This window comes from Anolis sagrei, chromosome 1 (assembly GCF_037176765.1).
Source record: "Anolis sagrei isolate rAnoSag1 chromosome 1, rAnoSag1.mat, whole genome shotgun sequence".
In the NCBI taxonomy this organism is placed as follows: Eukaryota; Metazoa; Chordata; class Lepidosauria; order Squamata; family Dactyloidae; genus Anolis; species Anolis sagrei.
The window spans coordinates 228,828,414-228,851,344 of NC_090021.1; the positions used below are offsets into that span (position 1 = coordinate 228,828,414).

Sequence of the window (22,931 nt, forward strand, 5' to 3'; positions counted from 1 at the left end):
CAGAATATCAAGGTAGAAAATTCCACAATATCTGCTTTGAACTGGGTTATCTGAGTCCACACTCAGATAATGTGGGATTTTCTGTCTTGATGTTCTGGGTATAGGGCTGTGTGGAAGGGCCCTTGGACTTCAGCTCCCAGAAATCCCAGCCAGCTAGCAGCTGTTAGGAATTGTGGGTGCTGAAGTCCAGAAACTCTACTTTAATCAAATAGTTGAAGCCATACAAATAACTAGTAATTGCTTAAGAGTTTATGGATGGTACGGTATATTTTGCTTTTATGCCAACAGTCTTGAGGAGACAGAATTTTGGATCTTTAGGAATTTGATTTCTGAGCATCACTTCTGAACAGCCTTCATAACACAATCTATGAGCTCATACACATTTCATAATCTGTTTTCCTCTGTAACATTAGACTCATGCATAAAACAGACACATGAGCACCTACTTCACCGCAGCAATATTTGCTCACTCATACACAAAAAATTAACCCCAGAAAAAATGATAACAAAGCAAGTAGAACAAAGCAGGAAATGAAATAAAGATGTTTCTTTACTTCTTCAAAATACACTGAGAACCCTGAACTTTATTTATTGCAATGCTGGGAACCAGAATATAATTTTTAACTCCACTTCCTGGAAGGTACTGGGAGTGGAGTGGGGAAGAAAAGATATTACGGCTTCTGGAAATTCTGCTTTTCGGTCAAGGACTTCCAATAGTTGCACCATATCTTTGTTTCTCTTTTGGTTTTTCTGACTTTTCCTGAGGCTCCTTCCACATCTGAATAAAATCCCACATCTGCTTTGAGCTGGATTATATGGCAGTGTGGACTCAGGTAACCCAGTTCAAAGCAGATATTCTGGATTATCTGCCTTGATATTCTGGTTATAGGACCGTGTGCCCTGAGTTGCAGCTAAGGTTGCTACCTTTTTTTCTTTTTTTGCGGCTTGTCTGACTAACATTCTGCCAGGTTTTTTCCCCATTATTGTACAGCACACTTCTATGCTACAAAGAGTAATTTCTTTAACATTTTGGACTATTCATGGAAATGTTAAAATATTGGTCAAGATTCTGGATCAGGAGAGGTATATGTTCTGAACTGCCATGTTTTCTCCATCACCACCCAAAGGCTGCAATTTACCTGCTGCGGTCTCCCCAACATGGTCATTTACTAGCTGATGGAAAGTATGAGGTAGCAGAAAAGTGTCCACTTATGTTCTTGTAGCTGTATGCATAATGAGAAGGTGTGTTCTGCAAATTTTGAGGAAGGTCTCCTTCACAAGCCCCAGAGGATGATATTGGTCCTGCTTATCCAACAACAGGAACATAGCTGGCTATTATCCACCACTATCACCACCATGTCCTCTCCATTGGTTAATACTTGGCTGTAATGGGAAGGGTCTTCAGAAGCTTTAAAGGTGGCTTGTGCGAAGGGAGTTCAATCATTGTGGGAGGTCAGTAGAGAATTCCAATCTCCATAATGACCAAAATAGTGATGCAGGTAATGATACACAAGTCACTGATGGAGTGCGAACTGAGGTCTTGTAAGGATTTGTAAAGTTTTTTTCTGTGTCAGGAGTGACTTGAGAAACTGCAAGTCACTTCTGGTGTGAGAGAATTGGCTATCTGCAAGGACATTGCCCAGGACGTTTACCATCCTGTGGGTGGCTTCTCTCATGTCCCGGCATGACAGACGGGAGCTCACCCCACTCCCTGGATTCGAACTGCCAACCTTTTAATCAGCAGTCCTGCCAGCTCAAGGGTTTGACCCATTGCACCACCGGGTGCCCCATTTGAAAAGTGGAAATCATCTTCTTTGATAAGATACTTTTGTACCCTACCTTTCCTCCAATGAGCTCAGTGTGGACTACATGGCTCCTCTACTCCCCAAATCACCTAAAAGAAACCTTCTGAGATATGGTAATTCAAGCTGGAAGAAACTGTCTGGCCCAAAGTCATTCACCCCATTTCACAGCTGAGTGGGATCTAGAACCTGATTTTCCCAAGTCCCAGTCCAACTCTCTAATGATCACACCTCACTGTCCTTTTAGATGCCACATGCATCACTGCGGCTTATGTATATGTGTGAGTTTGTGTGTGTTTAAAGCATTTGGACCGCATAAATAGCTAATTGGAAAGAGTCTGCCCTCTAGTTTATTATCTAAAAAGACGGGAAACACATGGAAAGGGGAACAATAGTGAGGCAGGGGGTTAAGTCTAGCAATTTTGTATCTTACCCACAAGTCTAGTCATTCTCAGTATTAGGACTGCTAAGCTAATGGGAGGCACACTTGGTCTGATGGCTCTATCTCTAGCCATCAGGCCAAGGATCGTGGGGGGTTGCACCTGCTGCCTCCAACAAATGGCAAGAGGAAGGACAGTCTGGCCACCTTCAATCAGAATTGGTGCTCCTGCTCCAATGTTTGCTTGCTTTTTAATTTTTACTTTCTGCACTTTCTGATTGCTAGCCGAGATTGTCTTTTCTTATTAATATCTCTATGGTGCTTAAAAAACTGAATGAAATGGAATGAGTAACTTTGGGCCAGGTGTTGCATGTCTGGAACACTTGCAGAACTGAGGTGCACACAACTGAATAATCTTTGCAAGACCTTGCCAGATTACAATCGTGACTCAGAATCAGAGGTGGCCCGATGGCAGCCCCTTTGGACACATGTGGGCCCCAGCCTCTACAAGCAACTAAATTTATATAAATAAAAGATTATTATTATTATTATTATTATTATTATTATTATGACACAAAAACACAGTATGTCATGGCAAACAAGATATATATGCTGGATTTCATATCACAAAATCACAAGTCGAACACTTATTTATTTATTTACAGTATTCATATTCCGCCCTTCTCACCCATCAGAGGACTCAGTGTGGATTACAATGTATATATACATGGCAAACATTCAATGCCATAGACACACAACATATATAGACAGACACAGAGGTAATTTAACTTTTTTATGAGGGTATTCTGACCACCAGGGGAGCTGTTGCTTCACCGTCCATTTGTGACACTGATGAAGTACTTCCTCATTCTTTGCAGTATTGCTTGAGGTGTTTATGGCATTGTAAATTAGTTAAATTAGCCTCCCCACATAGGCGGTACCTAAATTTCCTACTTGACAGATGCAACTGTCTTTTGGGCTACAAAGTTCGACAGCAAGCTTGACAAATTGGTCAGAGACTCACTCTGACCCAGGCTGGCTTCGGACTCATGACCTTTTGGTCAGTAGTGATCTTAATGCAGCTGATTCCCAGCCAGCTGTGCCACAGTCCCAGTGCAAGTATCTAGGATTGTGTGATGTGACTGCGAGACACGGACTATTTACAGACATCATATGCAGCTCCTAGAATGATTCCATCAGCATTGCCTCCGAAAAATCCTGCAAATCTCTTGGGAAGACAAGTGGACAAACGTCAGCATGCTGGAAGAAGTAAAGAATATCAGCATTGAAGCGATGGTCCTCCTCCATCAACTCCACTAGACGGGCCACATTGTCCGAATGCCCAAGCACCATCTCCCAATGCATGCCAAGAGGAAGGTGTGTCAAGCCAACCCTGACTGGGACCACCTTCCACCTGGAAACCGATGCCCTCACTGTGGAAGAACTGGGAAGCCCTGGCCCTTGAGCGCTCTAGCTGGAGGTCAGCTGTGACCAGCAGTGCTGTAGAATTTGAAGAGGCACAAATGGAGGGTGAAAGAGAGAAACGTGCCAAGAGAAAGGCGCGTCAAGCCAACACCGACCAGGACCACCTTCCACCTGGAAGCCAATACCCTCACTGCGGGAGAACATGCAGATCAAGAATAGGGCTCCACAGTCACCTACATACCCACTGCCAGTACACCAGTCTTGGAATACAATCCTATTCAGACAACGAGGGATCATCTAAGTAAATAAGCAAGCAAGTAAGTGATGTATTTTCGAATGATGCACATAAATCCAAGTAAGGTGGCCTTTTGCAGTTAACAGATCATGATTTTGTCAATGTTAATTGTTTCCAAATACCTGCTGAGATCTTTTGGCATGGCACCCAGTATGCCTATGACCACTGGGACAACCTGTACTGGTTTATGCCAGAGCCTTTGCAGTTCGATTTTGAGGTCCTGATAACGGCTGAGTTTTTCCTGTTGTTTTTCCTCAATGCAACTGTTGCCTGGTATGGCGACATTAATAATCCAAACTTTTTTCTTTTCCACAATCGTGATGTCTGGTGTATTGTGTTCCAAAACTTTGTCAGTCTGGATTCGAAAGTCCCACAATATTTTTGCATGTTCATTTTCCACTACCTTTGCAGGTTTATGATCCCACCAGTTCTTTACTACTGGCAGGTGATACATTATTATTATTATTATTATTATTATTATTATTATTATTATTCTCGTAAGAACAGGATGTTTCCCTCTGGCAGATAGCCCCCGCCCCACCAGAAATACAACCCTCAATGGAAGGGTTCTGCATGCATATTAATAATTCTCAATTTTCCATGACATCAGAAGTGGAATGGTTATATAGCTCAGAACAAAACTATCAAGGGCACTAAAATCTGAAATCTTTCTTGTTATTAGAGAACAGAGTCATATGACATACAGACCTGTACTGTCAGTTGTTCCAGACATGTTCTAACAGGTTTACGTTGTGATACAAAGAAGTGTGAGGTCTATTCCTGCTGCACATTTACACGAAGATTTCTTACTGGAACTGCTGATGCTATTCACTATGTCAGGGCAGACAAACGGTAAAGTGGTTTTTACCTATAGCTCTCTGGGTGATTTGCGGTACAATTAGCAAGGGTATTCAAATCACAGTGGTTAAACAGAGAGAGCCTTCTGAGATAACGGAAGTGGGAGGAAGTGTCTGTGCAAAAGGCTCTGCGTGAGAGTTTCAGCCCTGATCACAACAAGAAACTTCCTTGACTGAGCATGCATTCGAAGGTAACATCTTCCTTATTTCAATATTTCCCTTCCAGGGGCACTATTTTGTACTTCTCTTTAGTTAGTAAACCTAAAGAGTTTACTTGTGGGGGGGAAACAAGCCCACTCCTGCTTTAAAAGAAGGATGGCAGAAGGTAGACCTGGATCAACTAATTTGATACTAGATCTATGGATCAGCAAGCCATTTCGATTATCTGGGGGCACCTCCAGAAAGTGTTGGAGCATGTAAGAAATCAGTAAGAGTGCGTGTATCAACTATAAAATAAAATAAAAGCTGATTAGTTAGGCTATGCCCGGGGAGCTGGCTGAGGCTGGGACTTTTAGTTACTGTTACATTTTTCAGGCTTGAGCTATTCAAGTGCATGCAGAGAGAAGCAGACAGAGAGCGTTTGGAGTGTGCTCTTGCTTCATGAACTGCTGAAGGAGTTTATCCACATGGACAATGAAAGACCATTTTAAATCTCTTATAAAAGGACATTAGGTGAGTCAATGAAACTGATCACATTATTGTAAATATGTTGTTCTGATTTCCGTAAAATAAACTACTTGTTCTTCATTGTTCATCTGCATGACATATATTTTCTTTATCTGGCAAGGCAGTGTGTGGGCTGATCACACGTGAACTGCATGTAATTTATTTTACTTTACGCCACAGAAAGGAGAAAATATATCTGGAAATTTCAAGAGTTTCCAGTTGTATTTGTTTTGCTTGTACCTGTTTATTCAACAAGTTGCATCAAGTCTCTTTCTCAGTCCATATAACCATAGTACTGGAAAAAACAGAATTATGCCCTGTACTACCCATCCTTCTTTAGACTTTTAACATTAAGAAAGATTGGTATGACCAGGAATGAATTGTTATGTGGAATGACTATAATCTCTCCTCAGTTCTGATCTTCCAATACAGATTCCTGGTCTTGTAATTCTTTTGCAACAGGCTCTGACTGGTGAATACCATCTGGTTTTAAAAGATCCTGCAAGACTGAAGTCTGCACTAAGCCAATGACCAGCTTCAATGGTCAAGGGAGCCAAAATGGTTCCAAAAACAATCCAGAATTCTAACAGCCTGTGTTTTGATTGCAAGTACCTATTTATTTATTTATTTTATGCATTTATTCATTTATACAGCCCTTCCCCTGCAGTTCTAAGATTCAAGGTGACTTATGAAATGTAAACACAACACAAATTAAAAGCATATAAAACTATCGGTAAAGGTGCACAATCGTTATTTTTAAAATAATTAATAATTCAAAATTGATTAAAAGATAAGAGTATAAAAATAAATAATACAGCACATAATTAAAAGTCCATTGCAATCCGTTCTTAAGAGTTTTGGTCTTTAAGATCTTGCTGCCTCTCCCCTCACCCTTGGTTTTATTATCATCTTTGCCCTATGTATTTGCATTTTAGTTGTTGGGTTTTATTTGTGTGTAATCATCTCTAATCATTTTTGGACTTTAGGCTGTTCCAAAATGATCTCAAATACATAAGCATCAATGAATTGTGAGGTGGTACCCTTTCTCTATCACATGTAGCCAAACAGGTTCAATTTTCTCTGATTTTCTCTTTCTAAATGAACAAATCTTTAGAAGGTTATGCCGTGCTGAAAGCAAAAATGTAACTCAAAACATGTCTTTCTTCCTTGGCAGGTAGCTATAACTGTACTGTACAATGGCACAGGGAGAGAATTACGTTTCTATTGGTTGGTGACTTCAGGAGAACTTCCTTGTTTTACTTCCTTGTGAAATCCCTTGCTGATGAGATTTGCCTTTTGCCAGCTGCCCCGCTGCTGGGTTTCTTAGGCAATGCTGACAGACGCTTTCACTCCAGTTGTTACAAACTGTGTTAACATCCAGCTTTACATCTGAGCTGAAGCTGCTTCTTTATCTCAATGGGATCACAGGAGTCAGGTAAGGGTTCTCTCAACTAATCCTTCCTTCTGTGATTTATAAACTTGGCAATATACCTCATGTGGGTTTTCTGGTTTATAGCCATCAGAGTTATCTTTTGGTTATGCTCCTTATGTGGATTTTCCGATGTTCAGTTATTTTCCCCTTCAGGCATTATCAAAGGGTGTGCTTAAAATATATAAATAATTGCCCTAAAAGAATTAGATCAGCTTTCCCTAAATTAGTTCTCTTCAATTGCGACCTATAACCCAAATGGTCATGCTAGTGGGGATTATGGCATTTGTAGTCCAGGACATAAGTTATGCCTTTTTTCATTCGTTCAATGTATCCTCCATCTTTCATCCATCCATTCAGTGTACCGTATATACTTGAGTATAAGTCGACCCGAATATAAGCCGAGGCACCTAATTTTACCACAAAAAACTGGGAAAATGTATTGACTTGAGTATAAGCCGAGGGTGGGAAATGTAGCATTTACGAGTCAATTTCAAAATAAAAATAGATACCAATAAAATTATATTAATATAGGCATCAGTAGGTTAAATGTTTTTGAATATTTACATAAAACTGTAATTCAAGATAAGACTGTCCAACTCTGATTGAACCATTATTCTAGCCTTCTTCAATGTAAATATGCTTACATGTCCTCCAATAATAATACATAGAGTAAAATAATAATAATAGAATAAAATAATAAATGTAATAACAATACAGTAAAATAATAAATGTAACAATAACAATAATAGAGTAAAATAATAAATGTAACAATAACAACAACAATAAAATAATAAATGTAATAATAATAATAACAACCGCAAAGTAAAATAATAAATAATATTGACTCGAGTATAAGCTGGGGAGACTTTTTCAGCCTAAAAAAAGGACTGAAAAACTAGGCTTATACTCGAGTATTTACAGTATATTCCATGAAACTTAGGTCCTCAGCCTGATGTGCTGAGTAATGATCCCCATTATCCAGTGTGTCTAACAGAGATATGAAAGCTGTACTACAACACGTATGTCAGTACCAATTTGGCAGGAAATGGGTGGGGATGACAAGAGTTGTAGCTTGAGGCAGGCAGGAGTGGTGAGAGTTTAGCTTAGTGGTTCCCAACCTTTGGGCCTCCAGGTGTTTTGGACTTCAACTCACAGAAATCCCAGCCATCTTACCAGTTGTTAGGAACTGTGGCAACTGAAGTCCAAAACACCTGGAGGTTCAAACATTGGGAACCACTGGTTTAGCTTCTTCACAACGATTTGTCAGGGCTGTCCATCCCTACCAATAGTCAGAGTGAGGCAGTGTCCATCAGGTAGCAAATGCTGGAAGGTACATACCACAGGGAAGGACATCATCCATTTGAACTTCCCATCCAGCCAGCTTTTGGACATGAAAAGGGGAGGAGCACCATGTGGTCTTCATCTCAGGCAGCAAAGTGTTCCTAGTTGTTGTGACTATTTCCTCTCATCTTTTTACTGGCCACTTTAAAATAGTCAGAAATTTAGGCTGTAATTTTTTGCTGGCTTACCTTGGGACTAAACCTTACTGAATTCAGTGGAACTTGGGAGACTTTGACAAGTTCCTTAAGATGACTAGCTGTAAAGGCATAATGAAACCATCCATAACTGTGCAGCTGTAGAATGCCAGCTTAGGGGTGTTAATTTTTTGGACAGTACTTCCCAGTATTCATGCTGGCTAAGGAGGGTTCAAGGAATTGGAATCAAAGGGGCATTTCCCCCCAAATTCTGGCTTACTTGATCATTTGGATGTCAATAACTTTCTGAACGAACCTTCTGAATAGACATGCATATGATTGTTCTGTCATTTAGTTGCTGGTCAGTTGAAATTATGAGAATATTTTTGGTTATGGATAGTAATTGAAGCGATAAAACTCCAAGAATACTTTTGCCACTGAGAAGTGTGGTGAAATCCTGTCTTTTCCAACTCAGTGAGCACATTGATTATGTAATGTATGACATTCTTCAAGGCTGATTAACTGTGAATCAGCTATGTGATGTTGTGATTCCAGTCTGTATTTGTGATGGCATAGCATATATTTAATGGCTAGGTTTGTTCTGGATTAGTTCTGAATTATCTTTAAATAAAGAATTGTAGGTGACAACACTGATAAATTTTCTGATCTTGATCATTACTAAAGTAAAGGTAAAGGTTTCCCCTGGAAATTAATGTCTAGTCATGTCTGACTCTGGGGGTTGGTGCTCATCTCTATTTCTAAGCTGAAGAGTCAGCGTTGTCCATAGACACTTCCAAGGTAATGTGGCCAGCATGTCTGCATGGCGCACTATTACCTTCCTACAGAAGTGGTACCTATTGATCTTCTCACATTTGCATGTTTTCAAACTCATAGGTTGGCAGAAGCTGGGCCTGACAGCAGGAGCTCACCCCACTCCCCAGATACAAACCGCCAACCATTCAGTCAGCAAGTTCAACAGCTCAGTGGTTTAACCCACTGTGCCACAAAGTAATTCTCATTATCCACAACAATTCATTATCCACAACAGTTATACCATTATCCACAACAGACCACAGATTGTAAATAGTTTTTGTTAAATTACTGAATATATAGTAAGTATGTACAACACATGTCACCATGACCTCATCTATACTAACCATTTAATGTAGTTCAAGATAGTTTCAAACTAGACAACAAACTCCCACAAAAGTGTGCGAAAAAAGTCCGCAATGTCCACCAGTGCTCGGTTTGTGTAATCCAGGCTTCAAATTGGTTCTAGAATTTTCTGTGTAATCACCTGCATAACAAAATCCCTTTCTGATTGAAACAGCATTAAATTGTCAGGGTAGATGGGGCTTATGCTGGAGAAAGCTTTAACCAGGGAGTACAATTACACTGCAGTTTGATACCACGTTAACTGCCATGGCTCAGTGCTATCGAATCCTGGGAGTTGTACTTTAACGAGACTCCAGCACACTCTGGCAAAGAAGATGAAAGACCTTGTAAAACTACCATTCCCATGTTTCCATAGCATTGAGCCATGGCAATTAAAGTGGTGTCAAGCTGCACAAATTCTACAGTGTGGATGTATTTCTGTGATTTATGTGCCTGTTCAGTCCAACAACATTGATTCTGCTTTTGGTGGATAAGGGCAAATCAAATCAAATCAATAAATATGGTTTAATGTTCTTTGTCTCTTTAGCTCTAAATTGGGCAATGCTTTCTAGAGAGGTTACCTTCAATAGAATATGCCTAAGAAAAGTATCATTGTCATCATCATGAGCGTCATCTGTTGCATGCTTTCTAGTCGTTTCTAGCCCTAAGACTAATCTTTGATTTTTTTGAGGCTGGGAGTGTGTGATTTCCCCAAGGTCTAATTTTAAGGACTGCAGAACCGAACTGGAGTTTAGCCCTCCATGATCCTATCTCTTTGATTGTTAACATGCCACTCAAGAAAACCTTTTGTTTCCTGCATCTATTTCCCAAAGGGGAATACATGTTAAGCTTTCTGTTTCCTTCCGTTATGACACACACCCAGTTTTGGGTGCAAAGGTATTGCATTGATTGGGAGGGTAGATTATTATAATGGATTGTTGCTCTTGAATTGTTAAAGAAGCCTAGTTTGAGAGCTTGAAATGTTGTAGAAGTGTAATCGGAGTCTCATGTTGGGAGCTTAAATGTCTATTTCTTTGTTAGTGAGTTTGTATCCATTTTTAGTGACTGGAATACTGAACTTGGGTTCAGCCCTCCCTACTCCTACCTCTTTTATGACTAACTAGTAACTACCACGGATTAGGCACTGGCAATGCCTGGTTTAGGTCTTTTGTAGTTCTATTCATAAGTAGTACTCATTGTTTGGTTTTCATTTTTTTCATGAATGCTCCCATTGGAACATGTTGGTGTACTGCAACTCCCAACAGTGTGAGTTCCCTGAAAACCTCACCAGTATTAAAATTTGGTCATGTGGGGTATGTGTGCCAAGTTTGGTCCAGATTCATAGTTTGTTGGGGTCACAGTGCTCTCTGGATGTGGGTGAACTATAACATCCTGCATCCAAGGTCAATTCCCTTCAAACCTCGCCAGTACTTAAAGTTGGTCATGTTCAGCATCTGTCCCAAGTTTGGTCAAGATCCGTTATTGGCAGGAGTCACAGGGCTCTCTGGATGTGGAGTGAACTCTAACTCCCAAAATCCAGGGTCATCCCCTCAACCCCTCCAGTATTTTCTGTTAGTCATGGGGATCTCTGTGCCACATTTGGTCCAGATTCATCACCAGTGGAGTTCACAGTGCTTGCTCTCTGAATGTGACAGCTATCCAAGTACAAACATACATACTTCCAAACATCTTACCACTTTTATATACAGACAATCCCCAAGTTATGAGCAAGATAGGTTCTGTAGGTTTGTTCTTAAGTTGAATCTGTATGTAAGTTGGAACCGGTCCATTTTTTCAGTGTAACTACTGTCAAAAATATATATCTTTTAGCTTTGGATACTATTGGGAAGAGTTACCACTCCTTTGGTGTTGGTTTTGCTGCCTGTTCCCCCATTCAGAAGATTTCACTTCACTTTCTGTCCCTATGATCATTGGATTTTGAAAAACGTAGCTTCTTTTGGAAACAAGGATTGGAGATAAAGCTTCAGTGGAGACCCCTTCTCCCGATGATACTTTTTCAGCAGTTAATTTCACTTCCAAGGAGTAGATTTCTCTCACTTATAATAGTAGAATCATAGAATCATTGAGTTGGAAGAGACCTCATGGGCCATCCAGTCCAACCCCCTGCCAAGAAGCAGGAATCTCATTCAAAGCACCTCTGACAGATGGCCATGCAGCCTCTGTTTAAAAGCCTCCAAAGAAGGAGCCTTCACCACACTCCGGGGCAGAGAGTTCCACTACTGAACGGCTCTCACAGTCAGGAAGTTCTTCCTCATGTTCAGGTGGAATTACCTTTCCTGTAGTTTGAAACCATTGTTCCGCATCCTAGTCTCCAGGGCAGCAGAAAACAAGCCTTCTCCCTCCTCCCTATGACTTCCCCTTACATATTTATACCTGGCCATCATGTCTTCTCTCAGTCTTCTCATCTAAAGGCTAAACATGCCCGTTTCTAATAAGGCTTGTTTTCCAGACCTTTGATCATTTTAGTTGCCCTCCTCTGGACGCATTCCAGCTTGTCAACATCTCCCTTCAATTACAGTGCACAGAATTGGACACAGTGTAATTCTAGGTGTGGTCTGACCAAGGCAGAATAGAGGGGTAGCATGACTTCTCTGGATCTAGACTCTATACTCCTATTTATGCAGGCCAAAATCCCATTGGCTTTTTTAGCTGCCTCATGACATTGTTGGCTCATGTTTAACTTGTTGCCCATGAGGACTCCAAAATCTTTTTCACACATACTGCTTTTGAGCCAGGCATTGTCCCCCATTCTGTATCTTTTGTTGTTGTTTATTCATTCAGTCACTTCCAACTCTTCATGACTTCATGGACCAGTCCACGCCTGAGTTCCCTGTTGGCTGTCATACCGACATATCTCTGGTTGTACTGATCCATTATTTTTCTTGGCAAGAATACTGGGGTGGGTTGCCATTACCTTCCCCAGGGATTGTGTTTGGTCTGACCTCTCTGCCATGACCATCCCGTCTTGGGTGTCCTTTTACGGTTTCACATGTGACATCATTGAGGAGCTCAAGCTCCAGCACCATGCCAAGGCAGCGATCCTTTGCTGGAGTCTGTATCTTTGCATTTCATTTCATTTTTTTCTGCCAAAGTGGAATATTTTGCATTGGTCTCTGTTGAGCTTCATTTTGTTATTTCCTGTTGTTTCACCCCCGTTCTTAACTAGGAGTCATTTGTAAGTCAGGCGTTTGTAACTCAGGGACTGCTTGTATTAACAGGTTTGTTTTTCACTGAACTATCAAATGAAAGTTACTGATTTTAATCAACTTTGTCATGCGTTTTTATTTCAAATAAACATATTGTTCACATTCATAAATTAGATGGTGCACACCTTTCTGCCTTTTTATGATCTTTTGGCATCTTGTTCAGTTTATAAAACAGGGAAAGCTTTCCAGCTTATCAGGGACACCTGTCAACCTTGCCAAGCAAGAACTGCTTGCACATTTTCAAAATGACATCTGCTTTTCCTGCAGCTGTATATCTGAGTGTCATGTATTATGGATATGAAAATGTCAAGTTCAATCTTGCTGACTTTCTCCAGATTCCATCTGCATTTTCTTTCTGCCACGACAATTATGCACATTTGTGTGCATTTTCCTTATGGATGCATTCATTTGCAAAGTTTCCTAAGTTTCATAACTTTTGTCCATTAAGCTGCCTGTGCATCTTCCCCCTAAATATGAATACTGCAGCTATTTCCATTTTAAAGTACACACACTTTTTTTGTAGGCAGATTTTTCAGAAATACCTAGTAAGCATTTTAAAAGTTCAATATACAAGCTCACAATGCAATGTTTGTCAATTCCAATCTTTAGTGGTTTTGTGTGTATTTCTGTACTCACTTTGTAATGGCTAACTATTATTTTTCATATCAATTTAACAGGTAATCTCCTAGTCTTATTCTACCTTTCAGGACAGGACTCAAGGCAGTTTACCACAAATTAAAACAAAGTACAACTAAAAGGGAAAAAATTCTACCAATATAAAAGTTTAAAAACCGTTAAACAACAACTCTATGAAAAATGCAAGGTTAAAATAGTTAAAACCACAAGTTTGAGCACTGTGTCTCAAGGGAAAAATGTAGATGATCTCTTTATATACATCCCAAATTAGCTTTAAACAGATGAGGGACAAGCCTGACTTCCCCTGGAATCTTGCCATCACATAAACATTAATTTCTGTACTTCCTTCTCTGCAACTTGAGGACAAGAAAACTTTATTCTCTCATTATGTTGGAAACTGCCCCGAGTCCCTTCAGGGACATAGGGTGGTCTACAGATAAAGTTTTATTATTATTACTTATTATTATTATTAGTAGTAGTATTAGTAGTAGTAGTAGTAGTTTCCCCTTGACATTAAGTCTAGTCGTGTCTGACTCTGGGACATGATATTAATCTCCATTTCTAAGCCAAAGAGCTGGCATTGCCCATACACATCTCCAAGGTCATGTGGCCAGCATGACTGCATGGTGCGCCGTTACCTTCCTGTCTGAGTGGTACCTATTGATCTACTCACATTTGCATGTTTTCACACTGCTAGGTTGGCAGAAGGTGAGCCTAACAGCAGGAGCTGGCCCCTTCCTGGATTTGAACTGCCAACCTTTTGGTCAGCAAATTCAGCAGTTCAGCGGTTTAACCTGCTGTGCCAGCAGGGGGGTGATGTTGTTGTTGTTGTTATTGTCATAATCATCATCATACTCTAATTATAAATCACAAAAGTTTGTTAATACTTCCTTGCTTATTAATTAAATGTTCCCTTCCCCACTGATGAGCTGGTATTGAGAATATTTAGCTCATGCCCTCCTACCACTAATCACTTTTTTTCTTTTAATGTTGGAGGGAATACTTTTTTAAAACAGTTGCACCCAGCCCCAGAATGGGGCTTAAACCATCCCTGCTCCGTAGGTTGGACTTTTCTATGCAAGGAAGAACAATAGAGTTTGTGGGGTCTACCAGGATGTCATCCCCCCGAGTAGATGTCATCCCCTATTCATCATACTTCCAAATTTCAGACAACCAGACACTGTTCCTAAAAAATAACTGGTCCCATTCGTTTAGGAAAACATATCTGCACTGCCTTTCTGTTTGCTTTTGGCCATAATTTAATGTGTTGATCATGAATGCATTTGACTCAGGATGCCTAAGGTCCTTTTTGTACTAACTCTGTTCATTAAAGAAGAAGTCTTCCACAACGCATGGGGCCTTCTGATAAATATCCTGGATTTTTTGTCCTTAACTCAACTTTACTTTGCATTTAGCAAAGTCGGGGGGATAATCTGCATCGGTGCTGCTCTTCACTGGACATGTGCCTAGCCATTGCAACTGTATCTGCTGAAGTCAGAATGGGGTACCTATACAATTAAGAAATAGGAGCAGGTTGCTTTCCTCCTCCTTGCTGATCATTTTGGTGCCTCATTATGATCTTGGCAGACATGATGATCAAAGAGTAGTAGCAGAAACATGGACAAGGGTACAGCTCAGTGGGACCAATATGGTCTCAGTCTGGCTCACTGGACCAGCTGGAACTCAACATGGACCAACTGGACCTCAACATGGCATTCCAAGGGTTCAGGCCAGCATTGTCACACCAATCATCACAGGACAGTTAGGAGCAGAATGCTTGAAGCTTTGGACTGGTCCCAGATTAAGCATCCGATGCAGATGCCATCTCAATCCTGATGGTGGCTAGCAAAGAAGTGACTAATGATATTTGAGGAAGAGGACAAAGAAACTCACCCCTTTCTTTTATTTGTGTAACAAATATGTTCTTGTTAAAGGAAGGCAAATGTTCCTGTATGGCAGGCCCTCCAGCTGTGTGGGCCAATTCCCAGAATTCCTGATCATTGAACAAGTTGGATAGGGCTTCTGGGAGTTGGAGGCCAAAACAGTTGGAGGGCCAGAGTTTGACAACGCCTGCCCTATGGTAATTACTCAAGAAAACTGATTCCAAAGATCATTGCTTCCCCATTAGTCTTTTGCTTTCACTTGTGTACATTTGGTTGCTTTGTTGAGTTTTTTCAAAGGAGTTTCAGGAGAACTAGAGACAAGACTGGGCCTCCTGGGAGGCTACACATGGCCTGCAGGTCCATGGCTCCTGCAGGTCCATGACCTTCTTTGGAGAGCCTCCTCCATCATGAGGAAAAATGAGACTTCCACCTCGAGTTATAGATGGGATGAGAGGAAACAGTGGATCATCATGTAGTTTGCCAAGAGGGCAATCTATCAGTTTGCCACCAGTTCAAGCAAATGTCTCACTAAAGAAGAATCTTATGGAATAAGGTAATAGTTAGGACAGATATTGCAGAGAGCCCTGATGCATCTCTGTTCCGCAAATGCCAAAACAGGAAAGCTTCTGGCTTGGTATCAGTCCATTCTTAAGTCTTGCTTTGAGGATTTTTGAGAAAGAAGTATGTGTGGTACATAGAATCGTAGAGGTGTAGCTCTAAGGCCAAGGGGGAAACAAGGTCATTGTCCCCCTCATAACAATTCTGCCTTGATCCTTGGAATTTTCCTCCAATTTTCATGTCCCCCATGTTTGAGAGAAACAATGAAAATTGTTCACACTTAGATGTTTGTTATTCATGCATACATTCCATTGGTATCTTTGCCTGCCCTTTTTCCTCAGGTGTCTATATTCTTATTTCCAAATCTTGAAATCCTCTGGGTACTTTTTATGGTAGTACTTAAACCAGGCAGACACTTGATATTATAGGTTACTGTAATTCTAGACATTGGAAGGTTGATGGAAAATTTCATTGGAGAACAAATGTGTTTTAGATGGGATAAAAGGTAAAGGTTTTCCCCTGACATTAAGTCTAGTTGTGTCTGACTCTGGGGGTTGGTGCTCATCTTCATTTCTTAGTCGAAGAGCTGGCATTTTTCGTAGATACCTCTAAGGTCATGTGGCCGGCATGAGTGCACGGAGCGCTGTTACCTTCCCACCGTAGCACTACCTATTGATCTACTCACATTTGCATGTTTTCGAACTGCCATGGCATTTGAAGTGGCATCAAACTGCATTAATTCTATAGTGTAGCTCAGGCATGGACAAACTTTGGCCCTCCAGGTGTTTTGGACTTCAACTCCCACAATTCCTAACAGCCTACTGGCTGTTAGAAATTGCGGGAGTTGCAGTCCAAAACACCTGGAGGGCCAAAGTTTGCCCATGCCTGGTGTAGGTGCACCCACAGTCATTTGATAAGCCTTTACAATAAACAAGCTGCTGGGTGAGATAACAGGTTTCTTATTGAGTTTGCCAAATCATGTGTTTCTCTGCTTTTTCTCATATAACTGTGAAGGCTCAGAAAAATCAGTGATGGTAAGGACATGTTTAAAATTAACTGCTCTTCCATATTGGGGGAAGCTCAACAGTGGCAAATGGGAAGGGAAAATAAAGAATGCAGATTTCTTTCTGCATCCCACCACCTGCAATGTGATTTGATTATATTAGCCTATCTCACTCTGCTGTTGTAATGGTTCCTAAAACAATAAATGCAAAGCACCTCGATCACTTGAAATCCTCTGGGTACTTTTTATGGTAGTACTTAAACCAGGCAGACATTTGTATTCATCCAGACCTTTGGTTGTAAGCAGCAGAAAGGGGTCTAAATGGCTGGATGTTGTTTAGTTGAAATACCTGTCCGAATGTATCTCTCCTTATGAACCATCTAGGACTCTAAGCTCATTTGGGGAGGCCCTACTCTTGGTCCCGCCTGCTTTGCGGGTCCTTCTCAGTGGTGGCCCCTCGGCTGTGGAACGCCCTTCCTAGGGACATTAGATCAGCTTCCTCCCTCCTAACATTTTGTAAAAAAAGTTAAAACCTAGCTTTTCAAGCAAGCATTTGCAAATGCAGTGTAACAGACAAATATAGATCTACAGAACGACTGGACGATGCGACTGGAAAATTATTTTAGTAAGGAGATGCTGAGGATTTATGTTTTTATTGGTTTTGTATAGTTTTATATTTTATATGCTAAATGTTTTTAATTGTATTTTATGTTGTTGGGGGCATCGAATTGTGCCGCCTGTAAACCACCCTGAGTCATCTTCGGGCTGAGAAAGGCGGTATATAAGTACAGTACATAAATAAATATGCCATGCATAGTAAGATGAAATGTTTCTGCGACCACTGAACAAGACTTTCTTTAAGATTCCCTCCCTCCCTACATTCAACAAAAAGCTACTGAGGGCCTCTTCTTTCCTTTGGTTTTTCCCTCTCCGTAGGCAGAGAAATCAAAAGGAAAACTACATATGGTGCCACCAGTTCATCAGAAAGAAATCACCATGAGGAAGACCAAGATCAAACCTATTTGGATGAGAAGATTGCCATCCCAGATGTGGCAGGAGTAAGTTTGTGGATAGTAGGGAAACAGAAGATTGCACTGGGAACTGGGCTCTTGGCCAGGACATAGTATCAACAGAAGGGTGCATTAGTGACTTAATCTGGACAACAAGGCAGATTAGAGTAGTCCCTTTGATTCATATTCGTGCAACATAAATTGACCTGCTGTGTCTCCACTGACTGGGAAAACAGGTTTTGTTTATAAATTTGGAAGAGTAGAGGCTGCTTGAAGTTTTTGAGACCCTGGCAAAACAAAGGGGCATTGCCAATTATTAAACCCTGAGCACACACTGGTTTCTTTAGAACACTGGTTCTCAACCTGTGGGTCCCCAGATGTTTTGGCCTTCAACTCCCAGAAATCCTAACAGCTGGTAAACTGGCTGGGATTTCTAGGAGTAGACCAAAACACCTGGAAACCCATAGGTTGAGAACCAGTGCTTTAGAAGTACCATGGATAGAGACATTATTTTAGGATGACTTTTTCTGCAACTACAGCATCTCTATGAGAAGGAGATCCTGGGAACGTGGATAGTGCTTGGATGAGAGATCATCAATTAATAGCAGCTGCTGTAGGCAATATTTAGAGGAAGGAACTGGCAAAACCACCTCTGAGTATTTATTGCTTTAGAACACCCTATGAAATTATATGGTGAGCATAAGTTAACAGGCAGTTTGGAGGCACAAACACACTAAGAGAGAGCACTGTGAAGAGACCATGATGAGAAAGACAACCAGCTGAAAAGCTCTGCAGAGCGATCCAAATCAAAATAAGTCAACCTTTCACAATCTAGTGTCCTCAAGATGTTTTGGTCTAGTACTCCCTCTATTCTTTCCTGAAGATCATGCTGGCCTAGGCTCAAGAAGAACTGTCAAGAATGGTTAAGGTAAAGGTTTCCCCTGACATTAAGTCTAGTCACGTCTGACTCTAGGGCTTGATGCTCATCTCCATTTCTAAGCCGAAGGGCCAGCGTTGTCCATAAACACCTCATGTGGCCAGCATGACTGCATAGAGCGCCGTTATCTTCCTGCAAAAGCGGTATTTATTGATCTACTCACATTTGCATGTTTTCGAACTCCTATGTTAGCAGAAGCTGGGCCTAACTGCAGGAGCTCACCCTATTCCCTGGATTCGAACTGCCAACTTTTTGGTCAGCAAATTCAGCAGCTCAGTGGTTTAACCCACTGTGCCACCAGAGGGCCCTGATCAAGAATATAAATGTAAAAACAAATTACCATAATATGAAAAACTAGCCATAACTGGTGCAATTCTACCTTGTATGAACAAGGTACAAGGGCATACGTTGGGCCTGATAATCTGACAGTAGTTCTTATTCTGAAGTAGCAAGACCCTTCCTTTTCTTCTTATTCCTTTTATTATATAACTTCTTGTTCCTTTTATTATTTGGTCTTCTTTGGGTAGTTTATCCTTGCTTTCTAAAGCTAGAATCAACCATTTCCTTTGATAAAATATTCAGATTTAAAGTGAGACATACAAACATAATAACCTTTTGTTGTGGGGTGTTTTTTTTAATGCCAGCTCCCTGTACATTATTATTCTTTCGTTGTATGAGAACAGGATAGGGTGCTACAGGAAATGGATGAGGAGAAGTGGTATAGAGTTGTATTGCTCAAGGACTGTGAAGCAGGTGGAGGAACTAATACATTTCTTTTTCCCTCTTCAGCACGGTTTCAGTTTTAGGAAGCTCTGGGCCTTCACTGGGCCTGGCTTCCTCATGAGCATTGCCTATCTGGACCCAGGAAATATTGAGTCAGACCTACAGTGTGGAGCTGTTGCTGGCTTCCAGGTGAGTGTGTCAGTAAGGCTGGACTTGGCTGGAGGTTTAGTCTACTCTAGTGGTTCCCAACCTTTTTTTGACCAGGGATCACTTGATCAGGGACCGCTTTCATCAGGGACTACTCCAACATTAGTACCAAAAGGGTTACGAATCAGTTTTTGGTTACCTTCAGATTCGGTTTGGTTATTTGGGTTGCTGATTCAGAAAATTGGTTTGGATTGATTACATCAGCTCTAATTTCCGATACAGAACATATGCCATCCAGTAGTTGCCATCTGCTCGCCCACAAAAAACCATATTTAATAAGCCTAAGCACTATAAGAGGGTTTCACAAGACTAGTCACTCTCATTGCAACTGTGTAGTAACAGTGAGGCCACAGACCATATTTTAGTTCTTGTGGACCACTGGTGGTCCACGGATCACAGGTTGGGAACCACTGGCCTACACCAATATGAGGTCAACAATCCTTTCTTGGTCTATTTGGGATCTTTCATAAACACCTAAGTTCCTAGACACCATATTAACCTGAGGCTAACACAAGGCATTTCACTAAGTGAGAGAAGTAACAACATAGTGCTGCCTCCATTGTATATACAAAAGCAAACTGAAGCGGCAGTTGGGGAAATTAGATAGGAGATTGCCTTTCATCACTGAACTCACTGTTGCTCTTTGACCTCTGGATTCAAATGAGCTTGGCAAGATTGGTGTCACTGTTTCTATTCATCATAGGTAGCCCATCAGCCATGCTAAGCTAACATTTTGGAGAAAGTTGGGTTTGTACCTTGCAGTCATGTTTGCAATTGTCATGTATCCCTTTTCCTTCTCAGCTCCTTTGGGTCTTGCTCTGGGCCACAATCCTGGGGCTGCTCTGCCAACGACTGGCCATCCGGCTTGGGGTAGTGACAGGCAAGGACCTGGGAGAGATATGCCATTACTACTACCCCAAGGTGAGTACAGCGTGCAACAGGCTGTGATATTTGATCTGTGAAGTTTACCACCTTCCTATGAAAGGAGGAAACTCTTCATTTAGCACCTCCTTGCATATGCATTGAAGTCTTCCTCTCATAAATGTTGCCCCCAAGAGATTTTGCTTCTTGGCATGTGGGACCAGTTGGAGTAGAAGTGAAAACATATTTCAGCACTTTCAGGGGGTTGTGTACCCCCACCACAGCAGAGTTTCTCAAGTTGCTCCTGACACACACACACACAAAGCAGAGATAGCAGCCGATTGAAATGTGCAGAACAGATTATGAGGCATACACAGCTTTATCTTTTAATAGAGATGAATAGCCAAGGAGTTCAGGAGAAGCAGGTAAGAGACAGGCCATTACTACCCCATTATTTGACCTCTAAAGTTGTCCTCTAAAGAGCAAAACTAAATTATATTGTATCTGCTAGAAATGAATACAGTGGTATCTGCTACGGTTTGGTTCCCAAATCACCGGTGGACAACAAAATCTGAAGTTGCTCAAGACCTGTTGCATACAGTGATGTAGTAAAATGGTGTCCCTTATATAAAAGGCAAAATCAAGATTTGTTTTTTAATTTTTTTAAAAAAATATTTTTAAACCATTGATAATTGAATCCTTTGATGCAGAATCCATGATATGGCAAGTAAAATATTATAAATAGAACCTAGCAGACAGTGCCTCAAACACAATATTATTCATGAAGTTAAATAATGTGTTCAGTCAAGTGGCAACACATTGAATGTGGATTAGTCATTGCAGTTACTGAACTCATTATGTTGGAGAAATAAATTCATTGCCATTGTCTTCTTTAAAAATGTTCACATTCCTGTTGACTGCAGGTGCCACGTGTGCTGCTCTGGATCATGATAGAAATTGCCATCATTGGCTCTGACATGCAGGAAGTGATTGGGACAGCAATTGCTTTCAATCTTCTCTCAGCTGGACGGTAAGATCCTCTTTCTTCCATGACCAGATGTGAAGGGGGGCAGGAGGCACAAGTGCAGGAAGGTCTCACAGAAATTGCTGCCTATTAAACCCACTTTCCACTAGATCAGTGGTTCTCAACCTGTGGGTCCCCAAGTGTTTTGGTCTCCAACTCCCAGAAATCCCAGCCAGTTTACCAGCTGCTAGGATTTCTGGGAGATGAAGGCCAAAATATCTGGGGACCCACAGGTTGAGAACCACTGCACTAGATCAAATAATTTAGCTTCTTCAAACTGGAAGATGTTGGCAAATAATGGAGAAACACGAGTGGATGTAAACCTTTGCCATTTTGTGTCTTCCTTTGAAGATTAGGCATAATTTCTCCACCCTTTATACTGTCAGTACCCTTACAGATTGGTCTGAATGAGTTGTGGGGTGTTTCCTCTGTCCTGGAGTCATTATGGTACTTGCCTTATCATGCATCTCAGATTAGCTAAATCAATTACAGAAACAGAGGACACAAATTTCTGTAGTAACCTAGCAAAGGAATAATCCTTGAGCCCTTCCAGATAGAGATGGGGAAAATCCTACTTGAAACCTTTAATAAACTCAATATATGCAATACTGAGTTCATGAGCCAATATTAAAGTGAGTGTTGTATGATCCCTTAAATTTTAAGAGCCCACAGCATCCTTTATAGTTTTTACCAATTTTGTTTGTCTCTTGACAGAGTTGCCACCCATTTTTTTAGGGTACTATTTTTTTTAAAAGCCGAGTCAAAAATGGGCAACTCAGAGTCTGACACAAAACCCTGGACACAAAGAAAAGTGGCATTTTCCCCTTAAGAACGCCATATTTGTTCAAAACCACGGCTGCACTCAAACACTGGAACACCTTTTCACCCAGCACCACACCAGTCTCCAGTAATTCTATCTAAAAATGTTTATTAAAGAAAGCGGATAAAAAGGGGGAAAGGGCAATTCCAAAAGGATCAGTGAAATATAAAATATAAAATAGCATTAATCCACAAATGACAAGGAACATAAAGCCAAGGAAACCAAAATCCACAGCAGTACTCCAAACATAAATCCATCAACATGAAAACAGGAACTTTTCCAAGGTAAACTCTTCAAGGAAACAAAGGCATGAACAAGAACAGGAAACTTGAGAATGCTTGAATCAAGAACTTGAGAGCAGAGACATATAACAACGTTGTCTCCTCTGAGAGGCCTGAAATCAAACCATTTACTTTAAGCCCTCTAAGACACCCATGACATCAAGCTGGACACATGTGGACTTCAGGGTCTTATCTCTGAGCCTCTCAGAATATCTAAATTTGCCTGTTTTTCACTCCCTGCATTCTCAGGCCTAATCTAGTTTCCCGGGAAAACT

The 22,931-nt window shown here is 40.9% G+C and overlaps 1 protein-coding gene across 2 annotated transcripts in view; it reads left to right on the plus strand.

Moving 5' to 3' along the window:
* Positions 1-4,657: 4,657 nt before the first annotated feature.
* SLC11A1 (solute carrier family 11 member 1) overlaps positions 4,658-22,931 on the plus strand; it is a 37,818-nt gene continuing 19,544 nt past the window's right edge. Inside the window, exons 1-7 of one of the 2 annotated variants that reach the window (XM_067460561.1) lie at positions 4,658-4,753; positions 5,293-5,430; positions 6,599-6,859; positions 17,730-17,851; positions 19,530-19,652; positions 20,472-20,591; positions 21,455-21,561. In XM_067460561.1, the coding sequence (XP_067316662.1) occupies positions 6,841-6,859; positions 17,730-17,851; positions 19,530-19,652; positions 20,472-20,591; positions 21,455-21,561 (491 nt within the window). In that variant the 5' untranslated portion in view covers positions 4,658-4,753; positions 5,293-5,430; positions 6,599-6,840. The other variant, XM_060773531.2, reaches the window with a different exon arrangement.